This window comes from Pelmatolapia mariae, linkage group LG16_19 (assembly GCF_036321145.2).
Source record: "Pelmatolapia mariae isolate MD_Pm_ZW linkage group LG16_19, Pm_UMD_F_2, whole genome shotgun sequence".
NCBI lineage: Eukaryota > Metazoa > Chordata > Actinopteri > Cichliformes > Cichlidae > Pelmatolapia > Pelmatolapia mariae.
This window is the reverse complement of record NC_086241.1, coordinates 69,340,073-69,364,708: the sequence shown is the minus strand read 5'-3', so window position 1 is coordinate 69,364,708 and position 24,636 is coordinate 69,340,073. Positions and strand designations below refer to the sequence as shown.

General features: G+C 47.5%; 1 protein-coding gene across 2 annotated transcripts; it reads right to left on the bottom strand.

Annotated features, from left to right (window-relative positions):
* Positions 1-966: 966 nt before the first annotated feature.
* LOC134644107 (uncharacterized) lies at positions 967-14,467 on the bottom strand. Of its 2 annotated transcripts, XR_010096458.1 has the most exons (5): positions 14,070-14,467; positions 12,626-12,749; positions 9,908-10,780; positions 8,245-8,868; positions 973-3,238 (listed from the first exon to the last, which is right to left on the bottom strand). XR_010096458.1 is itself a non-coding variant. In XM_063496829.1 (4 exons), the coding sequence occupies exons 1-4, from the start codon at positions 14,410-14,412 to the stop codon at positions 8,295-8,297; spliced, it is 1,914 nt and encodes a 637-aa protein (XP_063352899.1). In that variant the 5' UTR covers positions 14,413-14,467; the 3' UTR covers positions 967-8,294. The 2 variants fall into 2 exon arrangements, 1 of the variants encoding a protein (XP_063352899.1); XM_063496829.1 differs by having other exon boundaries at positions 967-8,868.
* Between the last annotated feature and the right edge of the window lie 10,169 nt (positions 14,468-24,636).

Here is a 24,636-nt window from a genome sequence, read left to right as displayed (position 1 = left end):
AACACAATCAACCTTTTTGGGGTACTCCCTGATGGCTACGGCCTCTTTCAGCAGGATAATGTGCCCTGCCACGAAGCAAAGATGGTTCAGGAAGGATTTGAGAAACCCAATCCCAAGTTTGAAGTGTTGACTTGTTCTCCAAATTCCCCAGATGGTAAATGGACTGGTCCTTATAGTGTCTGTGTAGGTTCTCAGTCAGCCAGGCCTTGGTGGTCTAAGGAGCTCGGTTGGAAAGCGACTGTTGAGTTTCTTGGAGGTGTTTCAGCTCTTATCCAAGAAGCTTTCAGAGCCCTGAAGCACACCTTCAGGGGTTATCCCTGTTATCCCTGTTCAGGCTCGGTTTTATTTTACTTTAGTTAATTGAAATGTTTTTTCAGGTCTAGTTTTAGACTTAGTTTTAGTTAGCTACGATAACATTGGGCAGAAGTGAAGTAAAAATATTGTGCAGACCTGCGTGAATCAGAGATGCTGTTTTCTGCAGCTCTCTGTTGTGATGCTGTCTGATCTTCACACCGAGTCTGGTGAAGGGTATCGACCTCTCAGCCCCGAGGCGCTCTCTGGTTTCTTCGACCGGATGTTTCTGACTTTCGTCCTGCTGAAAAGAGATACATTGTCCAAAGACTTCTGAAGCATTTGTCTGAATAAAAGCCCGCAGATCACCTCGGGATACCTCTGCACTCACCCTGCTGCCTTTGAATGCCAGCCTCAAATCAAAAGGTTAAAGGTCACGGCTGGTCCACAGCACCTAACGATTTGAAAAGGTTCTATTTTTGAAGCGTGTTCAGTCCTGATGGTCTGAGTCAGCATCATGTAAAGGAAGATTTCATCTGCCCGAGGAGGTGGACACACACTGGGCTCATGGCCATAAATCTGTCACTTCATAGTAGTTAAATGAGCCCTTCCTAACTGTGAAACTTCACTAAAATGTTCACGTTTCCTTCGGTGTTGTCACGCAGTCCGATCTCTGACCTACTGCTTCTGCAAGGGTGAGGCAGAATAACCAGGCCAGAGTCACAGCCACCATCAACTTTAGTCTTTATTGTACAATAATGCGCTTCAACAAGGCTTGGGAATATGGCACACGAAAAGATTTCACATAAATCATTTTCCAGCTAAGAATCCGTCTCAGGTCTTAATCGCTAAGCTTTACCAGTGATCAGCGTCGATATGAACAGCAAAGTATTACACGCAGGCCTGATTTTACAAAAGTCAGCAGAGGATGTGGTTTTTATCCATCACAGTGAAACTAGATGTTTTGCCACAGTTTGATGCAACAGAAATTCAAAGGTCGATAAAGTTCGTCTGACTCGTCCGTCCGTTCGGTCCGGTTATTGAGCTTTTGTTCGTCGATCAGACTGTGAAGCAGCAGGTTAGAAAATGTTCCAGTGAGATGCAGGTTTTCAGCTGAAACACGTGAAAGAGCCAATAGTTTAATACAGAAATAAAAAAAAATTAATCAATGAACAGTGTCACATAAACAGCCATTTCTCAGTCTCCGGCCTGAACACAGGGTCAGGACAAACATGCAGAGCGGGTCACTACACAGATAGTTTTATCATGCCCCGTCTCATCTCTGCAAGAAGAAAGAGTCGGCTTCAAAGGAACTGCTCAGCTGGAGCTGGCGGCAAATCACCGAGAGGCTGCCCAAAACCCGACTGTGGAGCTGCAGGGGAAACTGCATCTGCAGCCATTTTCACATCGTTTTTATAGAATCAAAGGGCCAGGATCACAGCAGCGCATACGGCCCACCCCTCCACATTTATATATTGCTCAGGTGTGAAAAGTGGGTGGAATGTGTCCCAGATCCTTTGCACGATTTGAAGCTGGGTTAGAAACAAAGTGAGCAAAGAAGGTGCGATTATTTAAATTCAGCCAGTCTCTCCTTCAAGCTCAGCTCCGTGTGCACCTCTGGACCTTTCCCAGGATGTCCGGTTCGGAGCACGTCTACAGCGAAGACTCAGAGTCCACAGGCCGAGCACGAGGGTGAAGTGAGACTGTGCAGAGGTCATTTATGAGCTTGTGGGTCTCTACATGCTGCTGGGATATTTTTAACCTTAAAAATTCTTCCTAACAGCCCCCTGAGGGTCAGCGCCTCTGATGGAAGAACATCAGCACAGCCATCGTTCACCGCACGCCACCTCCTCGTCTCTCACACGAAGAGTTTGAGTCAGTGGAAAGAATGTGGCGTGCAGCTCAGAGGCAAAGTGCAGCCTGAAGTCAGAACCAGACGTACAGTGATGATCGAAACAGGAAGTGGTGATCGAAACAGGAAGTGGTCCAGAGGTGCACAAGGAGGCGACTCTGAAAGGAGTCCCGCTGATTGCACTTTGTGTGACGAGACCTCGGATCGATGAAACAGGCACGACTTTACAGACCTCCCAGCGTCCGCAGAGGCTAAAGCAGCAAAATGTGAACGCTTTGGGTAATCTGATTATTTAAAGATTTCAAGTAAAACAAGCACTCCTTTACTGATTTATGACAAAGCCTCTCCAAATACCTGCATCGCTTTCACAGTGACAGCTGAGAGCCACTCATTCTGATTGGCTGGCAGCTGCACGCTGGTGTTTTTTGGGAGGAAACAGCGAGTCTCAGCTAAAAAGCTCCGAGCGAGCGCCGTTTGTCTGAACAGAAAAGATAATCACGTAATTAGAATGTGCAGGTCTGAGCGACAGCTGCAGGGCGAATGCGAGCGGGACTGCAGAATGAAACGAGGCGACGTGGAGGAGGACGAGACACAGACATGTGAAACAGAGAACGAGCGACACAGACTGTGACCGCTGTCAGTGCAAGATTCTGCTCTGTTTGACTAAATATAATGTTTACAGAGCAAGCGGTCACGGCGGCTGGAGCAGATTACGTTAATGTTGCGCAGGAACGTGATGACACGGTGCTGCTGTGCAGTGAAAGCTGAAATCAAACTGTGTGAAAGATGGTATCAGGGGATGGTGGAGGAGACCGAGGACGGACAGGATGAAGGTGGAGAACAAGGCTGCAGCTTGTCGGAGACAAAAACAGCCACAAAACCGTTCAGACTCAGTTTGGAGATGCAATCATTCCCATGACAACGTCCTCTGCCGCTGTCGCTCGGAGCTTTAGACAACTTCAGTCTGAGCAGGGCTGCTTTTTGTTCATGTAACACCACGTCACATCTCAGGCTGATTTAGATGGTAAGGAAAGGAGGAAGAACTCCCTTTTAACAGGAAGAAACTTCCAACAGAATGAGGATCGGAGAGGGAATCTGCTGAGACAGAATAAAGTTTGGGAGAGAGTTAATGCAGCAGCAGCATAAACACACACACACACACAACCATCAGCAGCATAACTAAGGGAGGATTCAGGGTCACCTGGTCCAGCCCTAACTATATGCTTTAGCAAAAAGGAAAGTTTGAAGCCTAATCTTAAAAGTAGAGATAGTGTCTGTCTCCTGAATCCAAACTGGAAGCTGGTTCCACAGAAGAGGGGCCTGAAAACTGAAGGCTCTGCCTCCCATTCTACTTTTAAATACTCTAGGAACAACAAGTAAGCCTGCAGTGTGAGAGCCAAGTGCTCTAATAGGGTGATATGGTACTACAAGGTCATTAAGATAAGATGGGGCCTGATTATTTAAGACCTTGTATGTGAGGAGCAGGACTTTGAATTCTGGATTTAACAGGAAGCCAATGAAGGGAAGCCAATACAGGAGAAATCTGCTCTCTCTTTCTAGTCCCTGTCAGGACTCTTGCTGCAGCATTTTGGATTAACTGAAGGCTTTTCAGGGAGTTTTTAGGACTTCCTGATAATAATGAATTACAGTCGTCCAGCCTGGAAGTAATAAACGTGTGGAGTAGTTTTCCTGCAGCTCACTTTATCTCATTTTCTGCTGAAACCAAACTTTAGTCTTTGTTTTTTCTTAATCATGGCGGTGATGTAGTCATTTATTTGTGTTTATGTGCAACAAATGTGATCAAATCACCACAAAGAAAAAGACACAGGAAAGCCCGGGGGCGGTAGGCTCATCCCTGCACAGGTGTACTCGTTCATTTCTCCTACTAGAGGAGGTCAGTGGGGCCCAGGGGGTCTCCTCACAGCTTAATTCTGCTTTTCCTGTTAAATGATGACTTTCACGGGGATTAGGGGTGACGCTGTGCAAAAAACCCCATCCAGGAATAGTCTAACGCGAGGGGTAAAAGCCTTCATCAGTCATTAACTGTGTCCTGATTAACATTCACCTCAAAGACATTCAGACAGTCCAAACAAAAAGCTGCAGCTTTAAAAATAGAGCCATGTTAATGAAACACTCCAATCCTCTGTGGATGTGCCGGGAAGTCTGTCACTGAACCTGACAGGTGCGTTTAAGGCCCGACCAAATCCTGTCGGTTTACACAGATCATCATCGTCGTCGTCGTCACTGAAGCCTTTCTGTGTGCGGCTCGCTTCAAGCTGCTCATGGCAAAAAAACATCATCTCATCCCAGCAAGGCTAAAAATCCAGAATTTCAAACATCACGAGCAACTCTGGGGCCAGATTTACTAACCAGGAGCATTCTGATCCACCAGCAGTGCACCAAATTTACACAAAGACACAGCCAGTTTAGTTCAGCAACGGGCAACGCAACCAGGCAACAGAGCAACTGAGCAACCGAGCACCAAGCAGGTCAAAAATGTGCATGTGCAGATTCACATCAGTTCTACCGTTTAACCCTGAACTCTCGAACAGCTGACGAACAGCTGACCTGAAGGATGCTCAAACATTTCCTGACCGATCCGAGTGTTAGTGAGGTTCCTGTTACTGCTCCGTGCAGCCAGAAGCTGCAGGCATTTCTCTAACACAGGTCAGAGCTCCTTAAAACGACATTTTTACAAACGGTTTGATTACTTGACTGTGACACTCTGAGCTCTCTGACACTCTTAAATTTAACACTCTGAATTCAAGTTCAATAACACCAGCAGGCTTCCGTCACACAGGCCCAGAGACCTGGTTGGTGACCGGCTGCTGGAAGCTGCTGGAAGCTGCTGGAGGTTTACAGTGCTGCACCTGAAACCTCCATGCGATTATTTGGATGAGCAGCAGATTTCCGCAGTCGTTGAGTGTCCGCACAAAAGAAGAAAAACATCTCGTGTGGAGTCGAACGTTTTCCATTTCTCTGTTTGTAGAGCGGCGATGCAACCCGAAAAACACCAACCAGAGAAAATCTGACTCCAACGTAAAAGCTCTGCTGTACTGTGGCAACTAAAACATGCAACTTTTATTCTGAAGGCGAGTTTGAGCAGCGGTTGGCGAGTGTTTGCAGACGTGTCAGCAATCACGGGGACATCTGTGGGCCGCGCCCTCTTTACAGCTGATTTCACTCAGCGATTTCTGGCAAACCGGTTGGAGATGTTCATTTTTCCCTAGCAACCTCAGGTTGCCGGGGGTCACTGATTGGTCCCTGTGAGAGGGGCCAAGACCTTATTGCAGTATCTCGTCAACAGCAGCTTCATAAAAACCAGAAAAAGGTCTAAAAGTGATGAACCGTTAGTAAATCTGGCCCTTGTTCCTCATTTTCACTTTTACATCAAGAACAACAAGATTAAATGTGATTAAGGACGATTAGCCTGTCAGACCTTTATCAGCAACATCGTGCATAAAACAGACTTTCAGCCGCTCTCATCAGTGACCTGACATGTCTGCGATGTCTTTGGAAGGTGCTGCCTGTCCCATTTTTTAGCTCAGTGAATGATAACCACATTCATCATGTAATGATTGAACAGCAGGACCACTGCTGGGATGACTGGCAGCTCCACCTGCCTCCCCGCTGGCTGCACTTCGCTTTGGATTCGGAGGGAAATCTCCTGGATTGCTTTGCTTTTCAGCACAAACAGAGCTGAAGCGGTGACAAACGGCGGCGGGGAGCGAGGAGAAAAACGTCTCCAGCATGTTTATCCTCCTCAGAAAAGCCAAAGATGGCAGGGGGAGGATTACAAAAGAAGAAGTCTGTACTCTGAGCAGAAATAAAGCCAGTGTGAGACAAAGACGACCAATCATCTCAGCCGTGGTCTCGCTGTTTATGGCACTTAAAACCGAATTACCTGATGATTAAAAATGTTACACATAAAACCTCTGCATGAGTCTAAGACTGCATTTACAATCAAAATCTGGCTGCATAAATAAAAATCAAACTCAGCCATTATTATACATTTAAACACTCCAGCCCGCTCTCGCTGCCTGGGCGTCAAATAACGGCGTCTGTCAAACCGCTGGTGTTAGAGCAACACAGAGCCTTGGGTTTAAACCACAGACTGTATATAAAAGATGGACCCAACCACTGTGCTAACAGTTGGTTTAACAAGCCCCCATGTGGAGCCTCAGATAGAGCATTTTAGCAGAGCCCCAGCTGGGCCTAAAACCTAGACTCTTTTCTATACTACGACCTGAGTTAGTGATTGTATGTTACTGTCATTTTTCACAGCTGAAAAAACAGTGGCTCCATCGTGTTTCCACATTCACCTAACGAATCAAAGCTTCCTGGTTCAGTCGTGGGAGGAGAGACATATCCCTTTGAGGTTGTGTCAGGAACAGTAAGATTCCCCCAAATCAAACACGCTGAAGTAGCTGTTTATTAAAAGAGCCCCAAACAGTAGAAGAGAGTGTAAATAAATAAATCTTTGTCGTGATTCAGTGATTTCTCAGCACTACATGCTCCCTGCCTGTCTCTGCAGCCTCTGATCTCTGCACTGCATGTTCCATCTGTGCCACACATTAGCTGTTAATAGCGCTACATTAATTGCACCACCCTCCAGCCTGTGCCAGTTGAAGCCACCGAGGTTAGCAACCTGCAGCTGGGAGCATCGCACAGACACGGATACCTAATGATCAGTGCTAAATAACATAATAAAATCCCAGCAAACTCTCGCTCTGCCTTCATGGACAGTCTGTTAGTACAGTAACCTCACAGCAGCCATGTTATTGATCGGATGATGTCGTAAAAAAAAGCTTCAACAGCACAAAAACAGTCCAGATGTCCAGTTCAGGTGAAGCTAGCAGACGGCTAGCAGCTAGAGCCACCTGTGTCACCATCCACCTGTCAGTCAAAGAGGCCACGCCCCCAATAATCTAAACAAGTGAGGTCCTAAACCACTCTCCCCCGGTGTAGGGGGGATGTAAACGTGTTTATTTCTGCTGTAAAGTTTTAACGTGGGAGTCTATCACTGCTGGAGCCCCTGCTGGGCGTTAGAGGAACTGCACATTAAGCACTGACTGCACAAGTTTTCCACTTGATTCAAACGTGCCGAGTATCCTGAAACATCCTGTCAGTGTGTCGTGTTGCAAACATATTTTAACCCAAACATGACCGCGGTATTTGGTTGATCACTGACAACTCTCCTGCTTCTACATGTGAATTTGGCAGCTGTTTCAAATTTGACCCTCACCAAAAAACACCTGACACGTATCAGTGAGACACCAGCAGGTTTGACAGAACAGCCGTATTTGACTCCCTTTGAATGAAGGCGCGTTAAACATAGAATATAGCATGTATCTGTAAGCATATTGCTCATTTATAACATTCACAATTTCAGTCTAAGTGATAAATAAACCATTTAAATTAAACTCTATTGTTAAATCCTTCAATTAGTTGTTCACATTCATCACACACACTCACATATATATATATTAATACTTTGCTCAATAATTATCTCCATGTTCAAAATATACTATCACACTGTTAAATACACTGTAAACCTGGCTGTGATTATAAAACACACCATAGACTGTAGAGATCAAACTCAGCCAGTTTGTAAAAGTCCGTCTTCAAAGACGTGGGGGAGCAGGCGACACGTTTACACTCTTACATCCGTAAAACATCAGAGAGCAGCAGAAACCACTTTCTCCTACTCAGATCACTTTACGTATCACTGTGATTTAATTCCAGCATGGCTCTAATGGTATAAGATGTGAAATCAGTCTGAAGGTGGATCCTCCCTTAGAGTACATTCAGCAGAATAAAAATCCAACAGATTTATTCAGATCTGTCATTTTAACAGACGTGAACGTATGAATGAAAAAAACAACCGACAGTCAGTAAAACTCTACAGGAACGGTGCTGTTTCTGGGAAGACCGTCCCAACTTAAAGTGATATATGATAATAACAATAACTTGTTGACTAACTGAAGAAAATGCAACGCAGCCTTTACAAGGTCATCGAAGGCAACGGCAGCAGCGAAATGCAGAATTCGGAACGGACAGGCAAAAGCTGCAGGTCTACAGGAGCTAAAGGTCGTCTCTACCTTTCTTCGGCCCATCGAAAGCTTCTCCAAACAAGCTTTTCTTTCAGAATTCAGCCGGATGACGATGACGACGGTGACGATGACGAAGACGACGAAGATGAAGGGGTGGGTCTGTAGATCTCGCCACCTCCGAATTCAGTAAACCTTCCTGCCAATGATGACGTCGCTTCCCTCTCTTTGTCCTTCTTGCTTCCCGTGCACACTGACCTCTGAGCGGGTTTAAACTGCCACGTCACCTTCTTCGTCGATGACTGCTCCACGGTCGACATCCTCTTCAACGGTGGAGTGGCGGGTTGAGTTGCCGTGGGGACGGATGGTGTTGCTGCCATGCTGGTGGTAACCCCGGAAACTCTCTCTGCTCTGCCGTTGTTGTTCCTGTCTTGCTCCGTGAAGAGCTCGCTCAGCACTTCGGGTTCAGTGGTGTCTCCGAATAAGTCCCAGTCGGGTTCGGCGGGCAGCCGCTTCGGACGGCCAGATTTGCTCCCGGCAGCGGAGGTCCTCGACGAGCGGCTCGGATCGGAGTCGGACAGGTCCGAGTCCCAGTCGCTGTCCCCTGCCACTGAACCGCAACCCAGCACCGACACGTCAACAGGTCCCGAACCTGAGCTCTCCGAATCAGACTCCCTAAAAAACAGAAGAGAAAGCCAGATGTAACTATCACACACATTCTCTGGTATCTTCATCATTTGTGCTTTTTAAAAGCACTAAAGCTCTGCTTTTAACCTTGTGCTCATCAGCGCAGGCTCACTCAGACTGATACAAGTGATTGATTGGAGTGTTGGTAATCTGTGTGTGATTATAAATCAGATTGATTATGTCAAACCTTTACCAATCTGTCTCAGAGTGATTGCAGTCAGTCTGAGTCAGACTGTGATTGGAGACAGGTTGCCTCTCACAGGGGAAGATATTACCTTCGGGCAACTAGAATATCGCCAGTTGGTCACCAAAACAGTCAATGCAATCACTGAGCAACCACCAGTTTCTCCTGGTAGTAAGGAGGCCGGCAACCTATTTTTACTCTAGTGTCACTGAGACATTAGCTGACAGCGAAAAGATAGCACAAGAAACCAAAACTGGATGGATGGATGGATGGATGATTGGATGACTGGATGGATGGATGGATGGATGGATGGATGATAGGATGGATGGATGGATGGATGGATGGATGATAGGATGGATGGATGGATGGATGGATGGATGATAGGATGGATGGATGGATGGATGATAGGATCGATGGATGGATGGATGGATGATCAGATGGATGGATGGATGGATGGATGGATGATTGGATGATTGGATGATTGGATGATCGGATGGATGGATGATAGGATGGATGATCGGATGGATGGATGATAGGATGGATGATCGGATTGATGGATGGATGATTGGATGGATGGATGATTGGATGGATGATCGGATGGATGGATGATAGGATGGATGATCGGATTGATGGATGGATGATTGGATGGATGGATGGATGGATGGATGGATGGATGATCTGATGGATGGATGGATGATCAGATAGATGGATGGATGGATGATCGGATGGATGGATGGATGATCGGATGGATGGATGGATGGATGGATGGATGGATGGATGTTTTTTATAAATGAATACATCTCTTTCAGCTGAGAGGTGAAGTGTAGATGAGTGCATACTCACTTGCCGCTGTAGGCTGTAGTTCCTGGAGGGCCCAGCAGGAGGCAGGCTGGAGCTGCCAGGTAGACGAAGCTGTCGGTGCACAGGAAATCTCCCTCCTCTGGCTTCTGTGGGGCGAGCTGCATTGGCTTGGCGTCCCGGTTGGGGTTAGGCTGATCCACGTGCGTTTTCGTGCCGTGTGTGTGGTGGTGTATACTGTCCTTTTTCACGTCGTGGGCTTCTGTCACCGTGGTGACTTCACCTTTGGAGGCAGGTCTTGCAGACACAGCAAGGTAAACAAAGCTGTCCGACTGGACGAAGGGATCTATGTCGCCACAGTCCAGCCCTGATGTTCTGATTGGCTTCTGGTTGGGATCTAGAAAGTGTTTGATTGGCTGCTTTGAAGGAGACAGAGGAAGAGGGGAGTCTATTCCCATGAGGGTGACTTTTTTCCTGGGGGGCATGTCCTCACTTCTCAGAGCCATGGAGCTCTTAATAACGCTCTGCTCTAACGGCTTCTTGATGACTGAAACCATTCCCATCTTCCCATCCCTCCTTCTGTCCTCGCCTTCTCCCCTCTCTTCATCCTCCTCCATGTTTCCGCGGCCCGCCTCCTCCCTCTCGCCTTCGATGTCTTCTTGCGAGCACGTGTTGAGGAGTGACGGGTAGCACCATTGTAGCTCCGCGCTCTCCTCCCTCCCCCACTCCTTTAACCCTCCATCGTCCCCATCTTTCTCCAGCGACGTGCTGCTGCTGCCCAGGTCGGAGCCACTGATTGGCTGGTCACTGTCAGAGCCGGCCTCCTCCTGGCTTTGATTGGATAAGGAGAGGAAGACGCCGCTTGAGTCGGACTCCAGCGTCAGGTTGGAGTCTGGAGAGCTGTCCTCTTTAGCAGAGCTGGAAAAGAAGAAAAGGACAGAAGGCGGTGAAGCATCCCCATGTGTGCTCAGCCCCCCCGAAGCCTTTAACGTGATAACCCACTTTTCAGATCAAGGCCATTGATTTGTTTTAGCCGCACAGCCCCAAGACATCGGCACAGATATCCCGGGTGATGGACACATCACTACAAATACATTCACTTTCTAAATTTTGCTGCGGCTGTGACACAGTTTGGTTTGTGTCTTTATTTGTAAGCCATGAGGAATGATCAGGTAGAGACAGGAAAGTTAACTGTGCAGTTTTTAATCAGTTTCTAATAAAACGTGTGACACCTGCAACAGCTTCATATGAATTATTTCATAATGATGCTGATTACAAACACAGTTACAGCAGCTCCAGGCCTCAAAGCTCAGTTTTAAGAACATAATTAGAGATCATTTAGTTGGATGACATTTAAGCTTAAGTGATTCAGCTCATCAAGGTACAGCTCGCTCTGTTCTGGGACGTTCACACAGAAGCTAATAACAGCGAATAAAACAGCAGCTCGAGTCCATTAAACAGACAGTCTGATGTTTTTATTGCTCAGTGTATATATATGTGTGTGTGTGTGTGGACGTGTATATCTGAAATCATATATGAATATCCAGTATTAAACTTTCTTCACAGTTCAGTCACATGAGCGTAAAAATAACCAGGAAAAACTGGTGGCTGCATTGATTTTTTTTTTATTAAGTGGTTGGACAGCCAGTTTCGACTACAAGGCGACTGCACACGTCACTGGCGGGACGCTATCTGCCAACCTCCTTGTTACTAGAAAGAACTGATGGTTTCCCAGTGATTGCATTGATTTTTTTGACCCTTGGTGACCAATTGGCAACAATCTGGTTGCCCAGTGAGAACACCTTTAACCTGTGGGAGGCGACGTGTCTCCAATCAGTCTGAGTCTGACTGGCAAAGGTTTGCAAATATTGCTGTCTAATTTATGAGTGCCAACATCAGCATCGGTCTGAGTGAGCAGAGCTCATCTCTGCAGTACCGCACTGGACTCGACTGCATCCTGGTTATAAGAGCGAGTCTTTTTTTAAGTTCAGCTGCCATCCTGCAGCAACTACGTCACTGTTTGTGCAGCAGTTCCTCAGTTTCAGTTTCTCACATGTGATCATTTCAAAGGCAGTGACATCACTGGATTCACTGCACAGCTGCAGTAACTTCGGTCATCATTATTTTAATAATGGATTGCATTTATATAGCACTTTTTGAGACCCTCAAAGCGCTTTACAATTCCACTATTCATTCACTCTCACATTCACACACTGGTGGGGCAAGCTACAGTTGTAGCCACAGCTGCCCTGGGGCAGAAGCGAGGCTGCCATATCACGCCATCGGCCCCTCTGGCCTTCACCAGTAGGCGGTAGGTGAAGTGTCTTGCCAAAGGACACAACGACCAGGACAGACAGGGCTGGGGATCGAACCGGCAACCTTCCCAACCCCCTGAACCACGGTCGCCCCCTGCTCATTTTGACTGTAGTGTGATTCTGGCTCAAAATCAGCCTGATGTGTAATAAAACCCACCCTGTTTCTGAGTATGACATCAGAATATGACGTATTTTCATCCATGGAAATCAGTTTTTCTGATCACCTTGACACATCGTTTTGGTCTCCTCCAGTTTAGAGAAACAGCTCTGCCCATTTAGCTGCCAGTGCTGTTTCTGCACTGGTTCCTGTTCCCATCAGTAATCCCATTACATTCAAACACGCCTGTATCTGTCCTCAGTTCACGAGACACAGGACAGGCCTTTGAGGGGTGGAGATATGGCTGGTCCTGGATTCTGGCGTCCTGCAGTGACACTTTAGATTCCTTACCTTGTGCCAGTGGTGGACGTCCCGGCAGATTTGGTTGACCAGGAGCCGGGAGGTCTGTCAGCGTCTGTAGCCGGTGAGGCTGTAGTACTGAGCTCCAAGCTGACCTGGGACCTGCTGCCCACCCCTGAAAAGAACATCACATATTTACCTTTTTAAACAGAGAAACAGTCATAACCAGTGCATCCTGCCTTTTCTTCCCGCTGTTTTCTATCCGAGGCTTTCTTTGGTTCTTGGAAGGATCTAAGCAAAGAAAGCCGCTGCTCACATGACAATCAAGCAGAAACGCTCCTGTTTTAAAGCCCCGACTTTTCCTTTATGGACCAGTGAATCTGTCACTGCTGCTACAGTTCATGAAGCATTTCCAAATCTCCACCTCCACCTGGCTCTGACTCAACCTCCCCCACGAGGGGGAAGGTAACACCACTCCCTGCTGTGCTGAACAATTATCACTGCTTTTTATATTTTACATTTACATGCAGGAATATTCACACCTGAACCTGCAGTTCCTCTACGGTCCAGCAGGGGCTCCAGCAGTGGGAAACAGCTCGGCTCAGGTTTGCCTCCCACAGCAGCATTCCCAACAGTTTTTCAGCTCCTCACTGCAAACTGTTAAAACCTCCTTCATAAACAGGCTTTTGTGAAGCTTTTATAAAGTTTTCACAGATGACTGATCTTCTCTATTATTGACTTTTGTTTGTGTTTCTTCTTTTCGCTCTTTTCATGTCTTTTAAATGCTTTGCTGCTGTTTCTTCTAAATTCTGTGAATAAATACATCGATCGGAGGAGCAGGTTTCTGGCACCAGCTCACCACCACCTCCTGTTTTGGTCCAATAATTCACAGCCAGCATCACAGCTAAACTCTGAGTCACAAACAATACAGAACAGCGACTGAAATCCAAAACCTGCTCAGCGTCTGCAGCGTGATTACACCGACGGAGCACAAACAGCGAGCACAAAAGCATCTTTGTCCGGGCTTCGTTTTAAAGGGATTAAACACCTGTTGTTGTAAACAGAAATAAAGAAATACAGCGTAGAAAATCTGAAAATGTTACCCCGACTGACAGACTCGATTTGGTTTGTGTTTTATTGGAGCCAAATTCATTTTAATTTGGAACAAGACGTCAGTGTGTGACTGCGACGACAGATGTTTCATTACTTTCATCCACCGTGTTTGGACTATAAATCCACTCATGTGGGTCAAATTTCTGCCGTCTCCTCCGACCTCGTGTTTCTTTGTCTCCACCTGTCAGCTCTCAGCTAACGAGGTGGTGTTCACCTTCATCCTGCCTGCATCGTGTTCGTCAGTAAGAGTCACTGACTCCTGTATTTGTATGGTCTAACTCATCGTGTGACGCTTCAGGCTGCCAGCACGTTTGTCAGGTGTGATTTCTAAAGCGGAGTGAACGTCCGTGTGTGAGTTCCTGCAGGTGTGTGCGGTGTTTACCTGTGTGCAGGGCAGCCTTCTCTCTCTGAGGCCCGGGGTGAGTTTGGTACATGTCCGCTCGCTCCCTCTGAGGCTCCAGGAGCGCTGGGTACGTTTCCTGACTGTGGGGCTGAGACAGGTCGAGGTGCTCCAGGTCAGAGTCCAGCTCCCGGGCTCTCCTTTCCAGCTCCGTCAGGCTGAGCTCTGAGGCGGCTGAGGAGGGAGGGTGGGACCCTCCGAACCCGATGGGGGGTCGGAGGAGAGGCCAGCGCTGCAGGGAGCCCGAGAGGGAGTCTGTATCACCTCCTGCTCCTCCTCCTGCTCCTCCTTTATCCCAACCGTCATCCCACAAAGTGTTGACCATCTCAAGGACAGCATCCCAGCTCTCCACCCCTCCTTCCTCACCAAGTGTGCCTCCTTCTCCTCCCTCCACCTCTCCGTCTTCTTTCTGTAATGTCACCACCACCTCCTCCTCCTCCTCCAAGCCTCGCCCAGCAGTTTCATCCCTTATCTTCATAGTTTTCTCCTCCACTTTTTCAGGGGTTATCTCAATATCTCTGCCTTTTTTCGCTTCCTTGTACTTGTTTGCTTTGTCTTGGACTTTCAATTCGACTGCCATCTCTGCTCTTTCTTGTTTTGTTTCCTCCACCAGCCCCACCCCAACCTTCTCTTTGTCCTTCTCCACTTTCTCCTCCTTTCTGTCTTTCTCTTCTTTCCTCTCTTCCTTCCCTTTCCTCTCCTCCTCAGTCTTGTCTCCTTGTTTTTCCTTGCTCCTGGATCTCTTTGGCTCCTCCTGCTCTCTGCAGATCCTCCAGTGCTCCAAGTTCTGCTCCTTCAGCGAAGCCCTGCCCACCAAACTGGACCCTAACCCCGGCTCCTGATGGGAGGGCTCTTTGAGCGAGCATCGCCCCACAATACTGGTGGAGTTTGTTATATTTGATAAAGGGTTCTCTGAGAAGTGGCCTGCACGGAGGTGGCCAAGTGGGCGCCTCTTCTCCAGCGCAGAGAGGACGGAGGGGAGGGGGGGGAGGATGGGGAGATTGTGGAGCGCTCCACCTTGACGAACGGTCCTCTTTCTCACGATGATTCGGCGAGGCCACGTGGACTCGATGCCTTCAGCTGGGCCTGTTGATTCGAGGTCTCCGAGCGCCCTGCTCTGCCGCGGGCTGACCACACCTGGCCGCAGCCCCGTGGCGGTGCCCGGTCGAGTCCTGGAGCTGGACTTGGAGGATTTGGACTTCTTGGATCGTGAACTTTTTTCCACGTGGCTGGATTCGGTTTTATCAATGTTGAAAGTCTTTTTCTCAGGTTGATCTGCAGCAGGAAGCTCAGTTCTATCTTCGGCCGCAGCACAGGTAGGATCCTTGTCTGCGGTCTTGGTGCTGTTCTTGGCTTCAGTGTCAACCCCGCGCTCACTGTTAGTCTTATTTCCTGTCTCACTGCCAGCTCCACCTTCTACTGCTGCCTCAGGCTTAGATGTAGGAGCAATCTTAACATCGGTCTCAGGTTTTTCCTCCACCCTGGACTCTGCTGCTGCAACAACTTCCTTATTTACTTTAGCTACTTCAGCTTCTGCCTCACTCTGTCTCTCCACCTGCTTTGAAGTTGCCTTAGTCTCCACCTCTGCTCCTCCCTGTGGCTTCATCCCTGGACCAGATCCAGTTACAGGATCTGCTCTACCTCCGGGCTCAGCCATGCTCTCAGTCACATTTGAGGGTGTAGCTTCAGCGATTGGTTCTGGTTTCGCTACAGCCCTTCCTGGTCTTTCTCCACTCTTTGATGACCCTGCCCTGTGTACCTCCTTGTTTGCAGATGGAGCCATATTTTCCCTCTCCACCCCAGACTGCACTTTTCCTTCCAAATCCCGCCCCCCTGGTCTCGTTTTCACCTGGGAGCCCATCCTCGTTTCGTTTTTAACGCTGGGCCTGGATCCATTGTCATACTTGCTCCAGCTCTCAGCACGATGGTGTTCTTGTATTCCTGCCCTCATTTCAGCCTCCATCACATTTCCACCCCCAACCTCGCTCACTAACCTCGGCCCACACCCAGATTTACTATCAACCAACACCAAACCCACGCTTCCATTGTCGTATTTGGAAACCATGCCCCCACCCACACCTTCAGGGCCGACCTTTGACCCAGCTCTGTTCCTACCCACCGCCCCAGTGCCCATTCTGGGGGCAGCGCTGGGCGAGGGTGAAGGAGAGGGCTGGGGGAGCAGTAATGGCGTGGTGTCGAGACCCTGGTCGGACTCCAGAAACACCGAGTCTCTGTCGGAACGCAGAGGAACTGGTCGGCCATACCCGAAGGTCGCGAAAGATGTTTCCCTCCTCTCCCGTTCCCGTGCTCGCTCCCTCTCCAGCCTTCCCCTCTCCCTCTCTCTCTCCCATTCTCGCTGAGCCCACCCTCGCTCCATCTCCCTCTCTCTCTCCCTCTCCCACTCCCTTTCTCGCTCGCTGCGTCCCCATCCTCCTCCCCCTACTCCTCCTCCTCGATCCCTGAGGTCCTGCTCCAGGTCGTGAGCAGACAGTTGGACCAGCGGGGAGCGGTAAGGGGATCTCCTCAGCTCGTGGGGGGGTGACAGCCTGAGGCTCTGGGTCTGGGAGTAATGCCTGGGCTGGATCACGTGGGGAGGTGAACAGCGTAAACTCTGAGTCTGACTGGGTCGAGGTTTGGCGGGGGAGAAGAACACCGGAGTGTGGTAGCCCGAGGAGAGAGGGGAGCCGGAGAAGGGAGAAATGAGGGGGGAGGTGAGAGAGGAGGACTGCCCCCCAGCTGGAGGGTAGTGCCCCGGGTTTAGATATCCACCTCCTCTGTCCATCATTTCAGATGTAGTCAGCTCCAGACACTCCAGGTGCTTCGGAGGCGTCAGGACTTTCCAGGAATGTCGACCATCTCGGCTCTTTGTGCTGTCTCCATGGTGATGGTGGTGGTGATGGTGGTGTTTCTTTGAGGAGGAGGAGGACACACCCGGAGCTGAGAATGAAGACACAGAGGGAGAAACCGATCGGGTGAACCGCCCCGGCGAATGACAGCCACCGTCATCTCCGTCCTGACCGCCGAGCTTCAGCGAATCATAGATGGCTCGCTCGTCCAGGCGCCGAACAAAGGAGGGGTTTGGCGTTAAAGACCGTGGCTGCGAGTCAAACATGTCGGGGGGCGCTCTGCTGACTCGGAGCGAGCCACTCGTAGAGTAGCTAAAACTGCCCTCGCCGCAACCGTCTCGCCGTATGGACCCTCCAGGGTGGTGGTGGTGATGGCTGTCAATCTGCTGATTGATGCACATGGTGTCATAAATGGATCGCTGGGGTATGTAGCCATCCCCGTATCCCCCCTCCATCCCCCCATCTCGCCCTCCCACTCCACCATCCCCAATTCCATGTTTCTCCAGGCAGCAAGAGCTTTTCCTGAAACACCCGGGACGGCTGAGAGGCTTGCCCATGATTGGTTGGATGGCTGAGGGTGGGAGGGGTTGGTGGGAGTCACGGGTGAAGCTTGAAGAGCGAATTGTGAAGTCGTTAATTTGACTAAATCTAAAAGAAAAATTCAGGCAGTGAAGGACGCATGGCAGCTGGGTTTGAGACGGCCATGCCAGAATAAAACGTCACATTCAAAAACATGTTCCTGAAGCGTGTTCTCTCTGTTTTAATGAGAAGTCAGGAGCATCTCTGATGATCAAAGTATGACACTCCTGCAAAAACGTGGCCGTCCCGTCAAATAATCCATGACACAACAACGGTGCAAACAACATGAGGAATCCGACTCTGAGAAATATTCCAAACAGCTTTCGGAAAACGGCAAGAAAAGATGAAACGGGTCCAGTTTTTATGTCCACACAGTTGCCGTTTTTAGCTCATCTTCTCTCCCACTCTCTCCCCGATGTGCCTGCATTTGTATTTATTCTGGCTGTTTATTGTTCTGTGTGTTTGTTCGGAGCCAATTAAATCTTCATCCAGCAGACCGGCAGTCCGTCAGACAGAGCGACGGTGGATGGACGACTGAATCCAGTCAAAGCCTCTCTTCTCATTCTGGCCGTACTCGATGATTAGCTTCGTCTGGCTGTGGAGAGAGAAAGCAAATAAAAATAATTTGAATGGAAAAGAGCCTGAAAAAGTCTCTCCATATGCATCAAAGTCAGTGAGCAGGATATTAGGTAATAATAGCAATGAACACACAATTACAGGGACTCTCATTCAGGTTAGTTGACATTAGAAATTCTTTCATTGGTGGTGCTGCACACAGTCCTGAGAGAAAAATGAGACTAGCCTCTACAGAAAGATGCATTTAGGTTGTGTTGATATTGGAGCTTGACCACTCTCAGGAAGTTAAAGTTTGTATTCAATTTCAGGTTTAATAGTAAACTGAGAGCGTTTCTCTAAAACTTTCCTCTGACAGTGCCTGCAGAGCATTTGACAAACTCAGGGGAGCAGTGTGCTGTCCAGAACATAGTGAACCATGTCCTCTAGCCTACAGAGTGCTGCAGAAATGAAACCCCGTCCACATATGAAGAAATTCACTCGTCCTGCATCACTTAGTGGCTGACAGGTGGCTGCCAGTAGACGTTCCAGGATTTGGTTGGATAGTTAACCCGCTAAAGTCCTGCAACAGACTGGCAACCAGTCCAAGGTGTATTCCACCTCCAGTCTGTGATAGATGGAAAATGCTCCAGTGGAAGAAGATGGATGGAAATCTATGTAACTTCCTGTCATGTGTCAGTCAGCGCCATCTTTTACTGTTGTGAGCAGTCATTTCAATGACTCACCTCAAAGCTGAGATAATTCAAACTAAGCTGAGGTGATTCAATTAAGTTTGAAAATATAGGTCACTGCTGGAGCTTAAGCCTGACCAAGGGTCTAACACTAACCCTGAACCCTGTCTAAATACAACCAGGTACTTTTGGCTTCTGTACCTACTAGTGTACTTTTACTCTAGTAGATTAGGTGTTTTCCTGAGGATAACAAAGTACTTTTTGTAGTTTAAGCCTAACCAAAGCTGAGATAACTCATCAACTCGTTAGGTTTGAAAATCATCAAATTGTTGGGCTTAAACAAGTCTAAAGTCTAAAGTCTAGTCTAGTCTAAAGCTAACCTGGTACTTTTTCAGCCTAAACATAACTGAGTACTTTTTGATCTTAAACATAACCAAGTATTTCCTGCCCTAAATCTAACTTGGTATAATTGAGCCTAAAGGTAACCGCATACTCGTGGTACTTAAACCAGGAGTATTATTAGCCTAAAACTAACCAAGTACTTTCTGGCCTAAAGCTAAGCCAGTATCTTTTTTTAGCCTAAATACCACTGAGTACTTTTGGAGCTTAAACCTAATGAAGTACTTTTGTTGCCCTCACTTGAGTACTATTGCTTTAGTATGAAAGTTGTGTTTAGCTAACCATAGCTACTTCTTGAGCCTAAACATAGCTGAGTATTTTTTTAGTCTACATGTAACCGAGTACTTTCAGTCTAAACTGAGTCAAATATTTTTGGTGCCTCAGCCTAAGCAAATGCTTTTACCTAAACATTCTGGACCCTGCTTTTCGTGCCTGAAGCAAATGTAACATAAAGAAAGTCGAGTCTAAAAGCAAGCTTGGGACTCGAGTCCTGACCTCGTGCGTCACAGCTGAGAGCTGCATATTTAAACCCGGCTCATTAGCACACTCACCGGCACCAACATCCACAATTACAGAGGTGCTAACATCAATCTGGCCACTTGCTGGTGCTATTACAAAAAGGCTGTTTGGACATTTTACACAGGTATAGTTCTTAAGCCTAAAAGGTGAGACATCCTTTCAGGACAATGATGTTAATGCAGCACCAGCTGCTTTAACGCTCGATGAAAATAAGTTTAAGATGGCCTCAATATTCCTGCAAATTATCCATTTTAATTTCAGAGCTGATTTTCCATTTTTGGTGTAAGGTTTAATGTACTAAAGTGGTCCATCACATAGCATTCTTTTGCACCTCACAGACTTTCACAAACAGGACGTATTGAGCGCAGGTCTAATTATTAACACTCAGGGTAACTATGTCTGCCCTGCAAGGGGCCAAAAGGGCAAATGTGTCTGAGTAAGCAGTATAAGGTGCATACTTTAAGGTGCAATCTCAGGAGAAATCCAGTGTTTTTATATATTTATTTCCAAGTGGATGACGAATGAAAATAAAATTACATAAAATAAATGAACAGCTCCTCCTGCACCCGATTTTGCACCTTGTTAAATTAAGACTCGGTTATCTGAGAAGGTACAGTCCCAGTGACAAACTGTACCAGTAAACGTACAATAAGCTAATTTATTTTCTGCAAAAGGCTGTTGAAATGTTGACATCCAGCACACAAACTGAGAGACGTGCTAACCTCAGAACCACAGCAGGCGAAAAAAGTTCAAATCACAATTTACAGATTCACAAACTGAATGTGGAGAACTTGTCATCTCCACATGAAGAGAACTGATTGACTCGTGTCAACATCTTCAGAAAGCTTTTCACAGTCGCTGCACTCATACCCGTCTCCAGCGCGGCGGTGAGCACTCGGAGCTGTCTAATTTCCATCAGCCGTCAAAGAAGCCTATTGATAGTTGAGAATAATTCCAGGTCTCTCTAGCTCTTTCAGCCTTCGTTCTCAAGCATCCTCTCCCTCTCTCCTCTCCTGCTCTCTTTCATCGCTGCCACCGCCACCTGCTCTATTTTTCCAAACCAATCAATAGAAAAGCCAGAACCTTATCAGCGTGGTCACAGTCAGTCAATCCACTCCGTCGATCTCAGTCCCATCCCGCTGGCGTGCTGTCATCCCGCTTCAAATCAGCATCCTCGTTTGTTTTTCTTAACTGGCATCTCTGCCCTGTCGCCGCTCTCTCTCTCTTTATCTCTGCTGTTTCTCTCTCTCTCTGCTGTGAATCATGCCTTCTGTCAGTGGAAGGTTTTTTTGACAAGCGCTCTCTCTGCCAGCCAACACACCAACGCAAACCCTCCTCCTCCTCCTCTCCCTTTCACTCTCTCTCCCTTCTAGCTTTTCTTCTCCTCGACTCAGCCTCCCTCCCTCCCGTTTGCACTCCACACAGCTTCGGGGCTTTAAGAGCTTTGGAGCTGCAAAGAGACCAACTTCTCCTCTCCATCTGCCTCTCTTTTCTTTCCATCTCATCCCTCGTTCATCATCACTCTTTATCTCTCCCCTTCTCTCATTACCTTCTAGATTTAGTTTGACCTGAGTGGGTTACCCGTGGGAAATCATCGCCATTATATGTTTTAGAAATGAGGCAATGAAGGAGAAAGAAGGACAGTCAGATAGATCTATCTATCTATGTGTTCTGTATCTATGCTTCGGACTCCCACACTCTCTTTCTTCCCTGGCTCGCTCCATCCCTCTTGTAGCCCTCTCAGTTTGCCCTCTACCTCCCACTCTTCACCTCCGCGTTAATGCAACAACACGCATCGGTGTGGAGGCGGCAGGGAGAGTAAGAGCGACACACAAAGAAACAGCAACAATGGGTACGCACATTACTGTACACTGCAATTTAAAAGCATCGTCATCAGCGGCAGCGTTTGACCATAAACTGCTGTGGATGGGTTTATTTTTTACCACCAGGAGACATAATGCACGCCTGTACCTGCGTGGTACGACAGGTACGCGCTCTGCACGCGCTCTGTTTGGTTCCATTTTGTGGTGAATGAATAGAACAGGAAATGTTCACCATGTTTGGGCAAAATAAAATTAAATAACACACATTAATAAATGGAAAAGAGCCACCCCCAGCAACACAAATGTCCTCCACTAAAGAGAAGAAAATGTCAGCGTGCTGCCCACGCGCTTTGATTGACAAGTGAGCTCAAGAGATCAGAAACGCGCCGCAGTCACACTTTAAAACCACTGCCAAGGCTCCACAGTCCACTTTAGTAAAAGCTTTTCCTCGTTTCCTCCCAGGAAGCTGCTCTGCTGGAGCTGGATGTTCATATTAGACGTGGATCATTTCAAATAATGAAATTGCTGCGAGTGCAAGCGAGAGTTTTGACTCTTCCATCTGTATGATGTCATAGAAGGGGCGTGTCGTTAATATGGTCATCACGCAGGCCTATAGAGGTTTGAACCATTGGTTACCAGGGAAACATGATTATTCCCTGACTGGTTGATGACTGGTTGGTGAGTGGTTGCTGTTAAATCATTGGCTAAAACCAGAGGTCTCTGTAGTTTGCATGGAAGGTAACTTCTACCTTCCTTTAGCATGTCCAGAAGTCCGACTTTTTGTGCGATGGTTAGCATCTTCCTCTGCCTTTTTGGTGCTACCGTGTCGTTTCATCGACACTGTTGTGTTTGTTGGGGAGCAAATATACAAACATACAGTGCAGCACTTCAGAGTCACGCTGCTAGGGATTGAAGATTTATGTAAATTTGACAAGCTGAACGCGTTCTGTCCTGTACAGCAGACACGTGCCGTGCCGAGATTGATTGACCATGGTCTACAGCCAATCAGGATGCAGAACACAATGCGCTGTAAAAACAAAAACAACAACAACAAAAAATACGCTAAATTGCAAAAAAAAAATCTGCGAAACAGTGAGGCCACGAAAGGTGAACCACATTACAGCGAGGGACCGCTGTATGACAAAATATTTAAAAAGTTAAAAACATTTTTTTTAAAGTTTCTTTTGAAGTTTGCTGTTTCAGTCGGGTAAGAACTTTTACTCTGAAGCTGGTTTTTGTCATTTTTCATGGAAAAAAGTTTCATGACTGCTCGGCTGTTAGTTAGCAAATGTTTACAGATAGGTCAGTGTCTGCCACACAGACTGTGGGCCACCAAACCGTCACAAGGAGGTTTTTGGTGCCACTGATATTACCCCACAATCACTCAACATCTGGTTGAGGAATATACACTCTTCACCTGTTAGGATCATGTGACCCAAAGCACACAACTCTGGCTGTGTTAGGGAGGAGCCAATCAGAAGATCAAAAAGCTTCCTCTGGTCTCAACTTTAGAGAGAGAGGGTGAGGAGGGGCTCAGAGTAGACCGCTGCTCCTCAAAGGAGCCAGTTGAGGAGGTTCAGGTGTCTCCTTGATGCCTCGTGTCCATATTGGCTGAAAACTCCTCACTGCCCCTGGAGGAAGTGGGTGGGGAGACGGAGGCCTGAGCTTCCCTGCATGGATGGATGGATGGAGTACTTTCCCGAATCCATTACTGCAGCGAGGCTATTTAGGCTCACTTAATATTTAGCCAGTGGATGGTTCTGAAAGCCAGCAGGAGCCCTCACTGCACAGTCGAACACTGAGGCAGCAGTTAACATGCATTAGAATGATTTCATTTATTCTCTGGAGGGAAAATCTTTTCTAAAAACGTATTTCATTAAAACTGGGCCAGTCGTCTCTGTGACGCTCGTGTGATTGGCACACAGACTGACTCACACTCGTCTTTATTATTATGCTGGCTTGCAATGTGAGCTCGAGCAGTGTCGACTCTGCGTGTCTGCTGAGACGAGATGGACAGAAACATTCGTCTGTGTGAGAGCAGCCTGTAAATCTGTGTGCACACTGCACAGCTGTGCACGCTGGGCTTCATAAGAGGAACATCTGTGAAAGCATGAAGCCCCGGCACAAAGTAAGGTTCAAGTGTGAGGAGCTTAGTGCTTCTCTATATTCAGATCTACACCTTTACGTGAAGTTGTCAGTCCCCCAAAAGTCATAACTGAGGAACTGTGAGGGCAGCAGTAGCAGGGAGCATTAGCTGATAGCTCCACCCTCACATCCAAATATGGCCATTTCCTGAAACACAAAAACAACACGGCAGCATCCAAAACACGACCTGTGAATCTTAAAAATCAGGCTCCAGAAACCAAAGACAGCAGCACGCATCTTTTATATACAGTCTTTGTAATGTTACATATTCCATATGTGTTTGTAAATATGCGACGCCTTCCTCAGTGCTTTATTCGCTCTGTCAGTCACGTCTTTCTCCGTCTGGAACAAAAACCTCATGCTGTACAAACAGCTGATCCTCTCACTCTTTCACTCCTTCCACGTCATCTGTAGAAAATGTTGAAACGCCGTCAAATCCTGCAGCTGGCTCCCAGTAAACAAATGAATCACCTAAATCAAATGCTTGGTTGCCATTTCAGCTGAAACAGAACGCAGATAAAAGACGAGGTTCGAAATCTATTCAGACGCGTCCCAGCAGGCCTCTGGGGCAGCATATGGTGGCCTGTAACTGACACATATACTACAATCATGCTTTCACTGTGAGAACAGCCAGGCACAGCAAAGAGCCAGCACGAATGTCTTACAAAATATATCACATTACATCCATTATTCATTATGATATATGGCACGTCCAAGCTTCGATGAACAGGAGGTGATCTGAGAAATGCATGTGCAGTAATTTATGCACATGAAGACCCTCACGTGCCTCGTTCGATGCTCCAATCAGGGATCTTCTCTGCAGCATTAATCAGTTTTCACTTAGTCTGTGATTTTTCCACAGACTGTAAATGCAAGATGGACGTTCAGTTCTGAAGCCAGCGACCGTAAACCCGTCTGAGCTCAGCTGATCAGGACGCTCATTTTCTCACAAACCTCAATACAATCAGACTTCAGAGGAGGCGCCCCCTGCTGG